The sequence below is a fragment of the Pygocentrus nattereri genome, chromosome 29 (genome assembly GCF_015220715.1).
Source record: "Pygocentrus nattereri isolate fPygNat1 chromosome 29, fPygNat1.pri, whole genome shotgun sequence".
Lineage (NCBI taxonomy): Eukaryota > Metazoa > Chordata > Actinopteri > Characiformes > Serrasalmidae > Pygocentrus > Pygocentrus nattereri.
Genome location: NC_051239.1, coordinates 13,397,651 through 13,408,981, shown reverse-complemented (window position 1 = coordinate 13,408,981; position 11,331 = coordinate 13,397,651). Strand labels below are relative to the sequence as shown.

The 11,331-nt window shown below is 38.4% G+C and overlaps 1 protein-coding gene across 1 annotated transcript; it reads left to right on the top strand.

The window, feature by feature from the left end:
* Positions 1-984: 984 nt before the first annotated feature.
* eif2d (eukaryotic translation initiation factor 2D) lies at positions 985-10,727 on the top strand. The gene is made up of 15 exons (XM_017686822.2): positions 985-1,178; positions 2,535-2,725; positions 2,806-2,889; positions 2,991-3,081; positions 4,276-4,383; positions 4,565-4,836; positions 5,323-5,440; positions 6,498-6,543; positions 7,304-7,410; positions 7,895-8,050; positions 8,251-8,340; positions 8,573-8,668; positions 9,845-9,965; positions 10,210-10,384; positions 10,483-10,727. Exons 1-15 carry the CDS (start codon positions 1,123-1,125, stop codon positions 10,551-10,553), a joined length of 1,782 nt encoding a protein of 593 aa, XP_017542311.1. The 5' UTR covers positions 985-1,122; the 3' UTR covers positions 10,554-10,727.
* Positions 10,728-11,331: the final 604 nt, after the last annotated feature.

Genomic DNA, 11,331 nt, shown 5'->3' with positions numbered 1-11,331 from the left:
GATTTGGTCTAAAACCTCATTTTTATTATTTTAATCAATTTATTTGAATCAAATCATGGTGGCAGGATGCATGCAGGGTGTAAGGCAAAGTAGTCTCCAAAGAATAGTCTCCATGTTGTTCAGATTGGCTGTTATCTTACCATCATCAATGTTACATAAAAAAAACACCCAGAAGGTCTGTAGGTTCACTGGTGATTTTCAATAGTAAACAAAATGGCTATATTTGCATTGTAGACATTGGGACACCTGGTTCCTATCAGCACCACTGTAAAGAAATCTGAGTCTGTAAAGTTCTCTGCAAAATAAATCGTTTCACATAAAACCAAACAGAATGCCTTTGTTTATATCTCAACCACTGAATTATGCAAAGGTTTTGAAAACTTGGTGGAATTCCCCTTTAATGTTTGGGTCCAAAAACAGCAGGCTTTCAGTTAATAAAATGCAGCCTGCAATGAAGCAGAGAAATTCTAGCTGACTCTGATATAGTCCAGTTTAGTGCAACCAGCCTTCTCTAAATATAGTTCATACAGTAAAATATAGTAAAAAAAAAAAAAAGTTAAATGTAGAATCTATAAAATATATTGTTAAAGGCTAAATGTCTGCTTTACTTGCACTTTAACTTATGCCCAACTTATGTCTTATTTTTCTGCATAATATATCTACGTTTAAGTGCAATTATATGTGTTTCTACTGGACCCTCCGGGATCAGTAAAGTTCTATCCATCCCTCTATCTACCCCCCCCCCCTCCCCCACGTCCAACATTCATAGAAGTTTAAACAGAAGGGCTATAACATAAGCCCACGTTATGCTTTACTACAGATTCTACAGGTTTTCCTCTGAATGCATTGTCTTATGTTTAACCATAAATCCTGTGGTTTTGAAGGGTCATTAGATGATGACCTAAGCAGACCGTTTGACAGAGATCTGTCTGCGGGTAAGAGGGTCAATTCCGAAGCTAGACGTTGTTTCCACCCGGACGTATTTTGTAGTGCAGCCACATGGTAGACCCCAGCTGCTAATTTACAACATGTTGTGAAATTGTCTCGCTATAATCTAAGAATTAAAAGGTTTCATTAGCCAGAGGAATTAGTAGCACACCGATACGGTAAATATAGGGCAGAATGTTCACCAAAGCGTTTCGTGTGAAGTCCAATACCGTTATGAAAGGATCCGACAGGTAAGTAAATCCAGTTAGCTGAAGTTCGCTGTAGGTCGGTGATTAGAGAGCCTGTCATTCAACTCGACGCTCACTGCGGCACTTTACACTTAACTCAAGTCGTACGTTTTTTCTCAGGAATTCGTGTTTGTGTTTTATTGCTGTTGTATGATTAGACTAGTGTACAGGGTTCACATGGTCGCTGATGAGTGGTGTTGTAATTTAGTCAGCTGGTTAGGTTACATGACTGGAGAACTCGGCTAACGTCCCTATAACACACACATATATACATACACACATATACATATACACACATATACATATACATACACACATACATACACACACACACATATACATACATACACACACACACACACACATATATATATATATATATATATATATATATATATATATATATATATATATATATATAGCACACATCAGTATGCCATAACACCTCCTTGTGTCTACTGTTCTTGTCCTTTTTATCAGCTTCGCTTGCCATATAGGTGCACTTTTTGTTCTTCAATTACCCCCACAGGACCACCACTGAGCAAGTATTATTTGGGTGGTGGATCATTCTCAGCGCTTCAGTGACGCTAACGTGGCGGTGGTGTGTTAGTATGTGTTGTGCTGGTGCAAATGGATCAGACACAGCAGCGCTGCTGGAGTTTTTTTTAACACTGTGTCCACTCACTGTCCGCTTTATCAGATACTCCTACCCTGTTGGTCCACCGTGTGGATGTAAAGACAGAGGCAGTAGCTTGTGTGTAGCTGCACAGTTTGTGATTGCCGTCCTCTAGTCCTTCATCAGCGATCACAGTACACTGTACACATAACGCTGTCGCCTGCTTATTTTTGGTTGATGGACTATTCTCAGTCCAGCAGTGACACTGAGTTGTTTAAAAGGGGGCTAACAAAGTATGCAAAGAAACAGATGGACTACAGTCTGTAACTGTAGAACTACAAAGTGCAGCTATACAGTAAGTGGAGCTGATAAAATGGACAGTGAGCGTAGAAACAGTGGTTTAAATGTTGTGGCTGATTGGTGTGTGTGTGTGCGTGTGTGTGCGCGCGCGCGTGCATGTTTATATATACATACAAAATATTTATTACAAAAACAATTCATTTAAAATGGGCTGTTTTTGCTGCTAACTTTACTGGGGAGCGGACAGTTCATTTTGAAACCATGTTTACCTATTACATTCAAGTCATGTTTGGGTTTCAGTGATATGGACATGTTAAGACTTAGGCCATATGCTTAAGTCCGGCAGATTTTGTTATTGTATGTGCAAGTTTGCTATTCTACTATGACTTAGTTTGCCTGTGTGACAGTTATTAATACAAATCTCCCCCTAATTCATTCTGCAGGAGAAAGCTGAAAGCAGACATCTCAGCTGCATTCCCATCCCTGTCTGCAGATGACCTGAGCGAGCTTGTACCTAACAAAGAAGAAGTGAATGTTGTGAAGATTTATGCACATAAAGGCGATGCCGTTATTCTGTATGTCCTCCATAAGAACCCTGTGTTCTTTCAGTTGGAGAAACAGCTGTATCCTACAGGTACCACAGGGCTACAAGATACTCTCTGTCATAATTACTGTTGATTTTTTATAGCATCTGATTGTATGTTTTTTCGCCAGTGTACACGCTTTGGCGATACCCTGATTTATTACCAGCATTTACAACGTGGACTCCCGTAGTGCAGAAATTAATTGGTGGGGCAGGTAGGTTCATCTGGGGAATGAATAACGAATATGTGTGGCACTTGTATGTGCCCTTGTATGTATTATTCACATTTTGATTCATTTTTCTGTGACTGGAACAGATCTCATGCTGCCAGGGGTAGTGGTGTCCTCAGCTGGACTGCCTGATGTAAAGAAAGGCGACTGCTGTGCTATTAATGTGGTGTCCAACAGGTAATGCTGTCTGTTGCCAGCTGACTCATAGTTTACGTGCACATGTTTCAATAAAGCCTGTATCTCATAAGTGAGCTATGTTAATGTACAGTAGTGCAAATTAGCTTTACTTGTGTATAGAAGTTCACACGGTCCAGCGGTTGCTTTTTAACACGTTATATAAAGGCTGCATTCATTATGACTTCACATGCATTAAAAAGCAGCACTTGAGAATGAACAGTGTATGCCAGTCATCACACAAATGACATAATATCATTTTATAAAGTAAATGACATTGTATTGACATAAAGGGTCTTAATTAATTTAACTAAAGTGACAAACATTTGTTATGAAGCATGTATTATAAAGCAAAGACACCATATATATATGAGTTCTATGGAAGATATTGATGTCCTTAAAGTCAACTGATCATTTTTATGTATTTTTGTGAATATAGATATAAATAATGTATGAAAATAGCTACACTACACTGTCATATTCAAAAGTGTGGGCAAGTGTTTATTAGTGAAAATAGGTTAACATATCCTCTGCAGAGAATACAGATCTGCACATTTTTATGCACAATTACTGTTCATTTACTAAATGTAACATATTAGGAAGACATACTGTACAATGTGGCCTGTGTAAAAGTTATGGGACATTTTATATTTTATATTTTTGAATATGTTAAACTCAGTAAATACATTGGAACTGTGCACTACAATTAGCAGAAAAATGCCAATTTTAAGTTTGTTGACCAGAGGTGTTCCAACAGAAATAACCTTGGTAAAATATTACGTGGGTATATAAGTCTGTATTTCTACTTGAGTAAAAAAGTGCAGAATGACTTGTTTTTAAATCTGCTTAAAAACTATTATTTTGAATCTGCAGCCACACAGCTCTCTTTAATAGCAATTCTGCTTTTCAACTTTAACTCAAGTAGAAATGTCTAGAAATGATATGTAATGCTTACCTTGCCTTATGAGTTTCATTGTTTGGAAAAGGTGCTCTATGAACAGTGTTACCAACAGGACAGGTGTCAATTTATTTCATTCACTTCATCAAACATCTTACACCATCTTGCAGTTACTAGCAAGTGCCATTCATAAATACTCAAGGATTGCTTTATAAATACATAATTCAAATTCAGAGTGTTTTTTTTTTCATACTAAAGATTATTTTGTCTAAGTTTTAACTGTGGTTGCTTGGTTACAGGGCTCCAGTTGCTGTGGGTACAGCAGCCTTGTCGAGTAGTGACATGAGGAGTAGTGGAATGAAGGGGAAAGGAGTGAATGTATTGCACACATACATGGACCAGCTGTGGTAAGCGTTTTTTACACACTCTCCTCATTCTTTTGAAAGTGGTTATCTTGTACAACATACAGTGAAAAATATTTGAGGGGACAGCCGTAGTTTTTATGAACCTAGATGTGACGTATTGTTTTCTGCACAGATGTAATTTCATTCTCTTCCTACTGGCCTCTACATTTCATTGTAATTTTAGGGCTTTTGGCGATAAGACTGCTCCTCCTGTCACACCACTGACTGATACTTCAGTACAGGCAGATGGAGAGATGGATGGAGTGGAATCCGGGGAAGGAGGAGAGGATGAGGGGGCAGAGAATGAAGGACAGCATGGCTCCGAAACGGCTGCTGTGGAGTCGTCGTGTCAGAGCCTGCTGGACCTTAACCTCGGAGAACAGGAGCAAGAGGTGGAGACAGAAGAAGCCAAGGAGGAAGTGCAGGAAGAAGAGAAGGACTCCAGATCACCACAAGGCAAGTTATTGTTGAGTTCATGTGCATCTGTTTGTACAACTAGGTATATAAATTCTTGCTGTCAAAACAAAACCTTGTATCCCAGTTTTTGTCATTTTTGAAAGTTTTTTTTTACATTATGATGTAAAATGACTTAAAATCTTGTTACATTAACTTACATTGAAAGCTCATAGTATTATTTACTTTTCCTGTAATTACAAGCTTTTGTTTTCCTGTCTCTCTTTTTCCACTGTATCTTAGACCAGTTTGAGAATAAACTAGGCTGCATTCCAAGCAAATTTGGAAGTGCAAACATCAAGCCTTTTCGAGGAGGTCGGATATTCTGACTTTCTCTCTTGAATGCAGCATTAGTCCTCATCTGGGAAGTCTGCTACATACATTTTGGATCCCTTAATGACTCTGGGTCCTAGAATTAATTGGCCAGGAATTACTGTTCATTGTATAGGTTGTGAGTGAATTTAACACTGGTTCTCAATGTCTTTACAGAGCAGATGGATTCTCTATTGTTTCAGTGCTTTCTCCATGCACTAAAAAGTAAAGTGAAAAAGTCAGAGCTCCCCCTGCTGACTGGCACCTTCCTGCGCAAGCACATGGCCTCTTGCTGGTATTTGATTAATCTTGCCTTTAACCTGTGACCTCCAGGCCAGGGGTTCCCAATTCCAGGCTGTGTTTGAAATAGCCTACTACATACCGCTTGCTTGCTGATTGTGCCCAAAAGTAGTACGTAGTGTTCAGTTTGTGACCAATATGAATTTCTCCTGTATGCTAAAAGCACACAGAAAAATGTATTACTCTGCCCAAATACTCAACTATGCAGGTGGAGCTGTCTTCATGATATTTAATGCAATACAGTGATTTCAGGAAGACGTAACCACTGATGTAACCACCTGACCCTGACTTAAATATTCTCTGAAGTCAGCCTTAAATGGATATATAAATGATGGCAAAATTAAAGAAAATAATTTGTCATTGCAGCATTGGAGGTTCTGTACTTCGTTTAGTAAATAAAGTTAACTTACTGTTCAGAAAACTAGATTATATTATCAGCTTTCAATGTAGTGAAAATAAAATAACCCACCTTTGGAAACCACACAGACCACATACCAAGGCTGACAGGTTTATTTTTGGCTTTGGGGATAGAAAACAACTTTTCACTCTGTTGTAGTATCAGCTGTCCTTTAAACGTCACTTAGGTGCATCTTTAGACCAAGGATAACTACAAGCCCTGCTAAAGAACGGCTAGCAACGGTTATTAATTAATCTTGAGGTGGATCTGATGTGGCTCAGCCCTTAATATACATGGCTTTTGTCACTTATTGGATATTATACTGTGTACTATTATGAAGAGTTGCATGCAGTGTATGGTACATAATATGCTATTTTGGGCATAGCCCCAGACTTGGAGACCACATGCTCAACTTTTTGTGTTTTCCCTACTCTAACACACCTTACCAAGCACACGAACAGCTCGTTGAATGGTTAATGAGCTGAATTAGGTCTGGGATTGGGAAGTCCTGCTATAGCCTCGTTTTTTTTTTTTGTTATTTTTTTTGGAATGTATTCTTCTTTTTCAGCCCAGTGCCTTACCCAAAAGGTTCAGTGAGTAACCTTCACTGTTTTGTCACTGTTATTTGAGAAGTTTGTTTTTGTTTGTTTTGCAGTCCTAGGGGAAGGCATCTTGACATCAAAAAATCCAGTTATAAAAAGGTATGTTCATCTTTTGCTGATATCCATCCACCCATCCATTTTCTAAGCCGCTTCTCCATCAGGGTCGCGGGGGGATGCTGGAGCCTTTCCCAGCAGTCTTCGGGCGAAAGGCAGGATACACCCTGGACAGGTCGCCAGTCCATCGCAGTCTTTAGCTGATATGTGTATTCAAATATTAATTTGCTGGTGTGGAAGCGTCCTATACAATAACATCCACTTAATGAACATGTAAAGATTTAATAAAATACACAAATCATTTGAACATTTATGAAAGAAAATTCCATGGAGCAGCTAGACTGTACATTCATTATTGATGAATATATATAAAAAAATTTCATATGAAAAATGTGATTAATAGCTCCACATCATCAAAGGAAAAAAAAACCAGTAATCTTGCTCCCATCAAATAAATGTGCTATTCTGGGCAGATTTTGTGCTGAATGCTCTAGTCATGTTTGTTTGGCAACAGTGGACTCTAGTCTGCTGTAGTGCAGTAACAATGACTCAAAAATCGGATCTGCTTGAGACTGAGGGAGTGAATTATGTGTTATGTTAGCTGTGCTGTTCAAGTTAAAATGCAGATAATGATTTAAAAAAAAAAAGTGAAACCAGTTTTACTAAAAAAAATGACAGCCATCTTTTCTTTGCTTTTCTTTGCCTCTCTCTCTCTCTATCTCTCTATCTCTCTCTCTCTCTCTCTCTCTCTCTCTCTCTCTCTCTCTCTCACACTCTCTTCCTCTCTCTGCATTTTTTTTTTTAGCTTTCAAAGTTTCTGCAGACCATGCAGAAGGAGCATAGTCTAATTCGGGTGAAAGAGTTGAGTAAAGGAGTTGACAGCATTGTGGAGGTGGACTGGAAGAACCCGGAGTGTGTATGCTTGTACTAATAGCATTCAACAGCATATTCATCTGCATTATCCTTCTGATGTAGACAGTAATTGTATTATTGCATTGCATAATAGTGTATGGACAAATGACTATAACATTTTCCTAATAGTAATGCTGAAAATGACTAAATGTTATAGCTTGTAATGATATCAAATTCATATAAGGGTACCTTTTTTACAGTTACGGTGTATATGCAGTCTAAAAAGGCTAATATATCATTAATACAAATTCAATCCTACAAATGACAAAGCTCAAAGACAGTGATCTCCTGTTTCTTCTGTTGTTTGAAATTGTGCTCTTATTTCATTTGTTTTCTCTTTTATAGTGCTTCATTTATCTGTGTAAAGCACTTTGAGATATTGTAACTAAAATGAAAGCGCTATATAAATAGTAATTTATTTATGCCATTATGTTATGAGATCGCTTTAGAGAGACAGAGCTAATAACTGATATCTTAATTCCAGGCTGTGTTCCTTCTGCGTCCCAGACGACTGGGAGCCCCCAGAGGAGAGTGTGGAGGAGGGAGAGAACTGTGAAGTGTCTTATCAGCCCCCTGAAATCACCCCTCTTTATGGGGTCACCGCACGCCTTGAGCCTCTTTTCCAGGAGGCCCAGAAGAAGTGAGTGTTTTGTGCATGTTTGTATGTTCTAGACTGTGTGTATACATGCGTCCTTGTGTGTGTGTGTGTGTGTGTGTGTGTGTGTGTGTGTGTGTGTGTGTGTGTGTGTGTATGTGTGTATATAATATAATATTCATTTGTCTCGTGTAGTTTGAGACCCTCTATGTATATGCTTATTGAGTGTGTGATGTGTGTTTCAGAAAGGGTTCAGTAATCCAAGCTAGCGAAGTGAGGACCATCGTCACTGATTATGTGAAAAAAAATGAGCTTGTCCATGAAACCAACAAAAGGTATGATAAAAAAAAAAAGAAATAATGTAAATGGTCTCTCTCAATGTTTATGATCCTTTCCTCTGCTTTATCTGCATGTAGATTATAAGCCTTACTTCTAAAGCTATTATTTACCAGAAAAAATGAAAAACATCTTGTGTTTTCAGGACCCCCCATCAGTGAGATATGTAGTGATACAGAAGCAGCGAACTGATACCTCCCTGTCTTCTGTTCTTTTCTTTCTGTTTGTCAGTTATGTGAAAGTTAACCCTGTGCTGTGTGACTGCTTACTGGAGAAGTCAGAATACCAGGAGATAGAGGTGTTGAAATGGGATGACCTCTTCAGCAGGTGAGCCTTCTTGTAGACTAACAGGGCACTTCACAAAGCAGGGCACTTCACATAGCATAAGTCAAAACTCATGCTCTGTCCAATGAGAAGAGGTCAGGGCATTCTTACTGGACAGTGCTCACTTTGCTGCCTATTCCAGCGGTCATTGGGCGGAAGGCTAGTGTAAAACTGTACCTTAGAACTAGGGGTCCTGTTACAAGAATTGGAGGATTTATATTTAGTGACCTGTTCTTTGTGGTTTGGGTTTGATTTTTACAGTCACTGTTTACTCTTTTTCACTAGAACAACTAAGGGGAAGATGGAACTGTTTAGTATTTGATTTGTTCTTTGTATAAAGTCTTAATTCTAGATCGTCATTACAGCAACCTTGATTTTAATCTTAATGTTGTTGTTCATGTTAATGGTAAGGCACAGTAATGTGCTACTAGGCAGTTTACATTTCCAGGTAATCTGACCCAGTTCTGATTTCTATATTGCTGTTTGGAACAGACTTTGTACCTCAGCTATTCAAGTAAAACAGGAAATGGAAGTAGGAAAGTAAGATAGGGTAGTAATTCCCAGAAAGTGGTATAAAACAAACATTTTTATAATAATATTGAAATGACAGTTATTCATTTATTATTTTCTAAATGAAAAGAAGTTAACACATCCTGTACAGAGAACTTCAAAGTGGCATTGTTCTGCTAATTTGTTTGCACAATTTAACATAATGGAAAAAATAAAACATAAAATATAAAATGTTATGCAGATGAGATTTAATTTTTTTATGTTTTATTTCTAATTTGTTTTCTCTATTTTATGCATTCTGAGTAGAAGATGTGTTAACTTATTTTCACTTAGAAAATCAATACAATGTAATTGATGAAGGAGTGGCCAGACTCTTGCAGATGACTGTATGTGGTTCTGTGTATGTAATAAAAGTCCAGTATATGAGCTAAAATTCACAACCAGCCTGTTGTTCAGACTAACCCCAAAGTTCGGCCCGAGTCCAACAGCTTTTTCAAGCAAGAAATTCTGTAAGTGCCTTCATAAAAACAACAAAAAACAACTTCATTTACATTTACACTTACTGCAGTGATAGCATATCCCACGTTAGCGTTGCAATGTTGAATCATAAGGAGTAGAGATGGACCAGGCTGCTGCTGAGTGTGGAAAAACATTTCCATGTGTTTGCAGGACTCTGAACAGGATGCAGGCATGCCATCAATTGCAGTTTCCAGGACAGGCTCCTGTGGTCAGGAAAGGACAGGTGGAATCCATAGACATCACTGTAGCCTCCAGGGGCTCAAACAAGAAGGTATCCCATGGGCATAATTGGTCTGTGCTACTTTTTTTTTTTTTTGTATGTTTTGTAGTTTTTAAGTGTGTGTTTTCTGACCCACTTTTTCTGATGTCTTTGGTGTTTGATAATAAAGAACCTGGACGGTCTTCATTGATGCAACCTTGAGAATTTAGACTTCCCGTTTATTATGAACCTCGTCTTCCATGTATTTGTCTTACATTCTCGGTGTTTCTTGCTCCCGTTCTTATGATGTTTTTAGGTTACAATAATAAAGAACCTGGAGGGCTTTGGGATAGACCCAGCTGTGGTGGCAGACACCCTACAGCATCGAGTCCAGGCCAGCTCAGTCCTCCACGACATCCCTGGAGCCAAAGACCGACAGCTGGTACAAATCCAGGGAAACCAGGTGCAACATGTTGGCAGACTGTTACTAGGTACAATATGGTACAAAGTGGATACTTAGATCTGCTAAAGTATGTCTGTAATCCATTTATGTTCACTTTTTCTCCTCGTGTTCTTCTGTTTCTTGCAGAACAATATCAAATACCTCGCAAATATATCCAAGGTTTGGATAAAGCACCAAAAGCAGGCAAGAAGAAGTAACACACATCCCACTCTAGTGACTGTATATTAGTGTAATGTAGACAAAACTACTGGCCCCAGTTATCCTTTGTGTAATAAGACTACTCCATATTGCATGAAGACAAATCATCAGAATTCAATGTAGTGTCACATTCAACCACGCAATAAAAAAACTGGAAAAAAGTTTGTAAATCATTTTTTTTCCAACTTGCAGCATACTGTTTAATAACACTCTCTTGTTTGCAGGAGCAACAAACAATACTGTTGCATATAGTTGACAGTAACTTTAAGAAAAACAGACCCAGACTTTCCACTTCTGGGATCTGTCTGTCTGTCTATCTGGCTCTGTGTTCTGTTTAGTTCTGTGTATTTTAAGCTTGTGGCAAGTAGCAATTTCAGATGTACCATTGTATGCAAAGGTTTTGGCAACCCAGGGCTACGTTTGGTTGTGTTTACTTCTATTCTACCCAAACCTTTTCATACAACTGGACTTGATAACTCCTTTTCCTGCCCTAGATGTACTGCTATTTCATCAAGGAATCCATCACATTCTTCCCTTCTGTAGTAATTTTCATCCTTAAGATCTCAAAGAAATCTCAAATTTGCATTCTGTGTAAAATTAGGGGGCATTATCAGTGTTTTGATTGGCTGTCTCCTGTTTAAGACAGAACTATTGAGTTTCCAGTGAGTTGCAAGTGAATTGCGCAACACAACTGAAGTTTGAGCAACTGAAGTTTTGCCATGTAAAGACCTACTAATTCCCACAGTGGAGCAGAAGTTAGAGCTTTTAGTAGAAGAG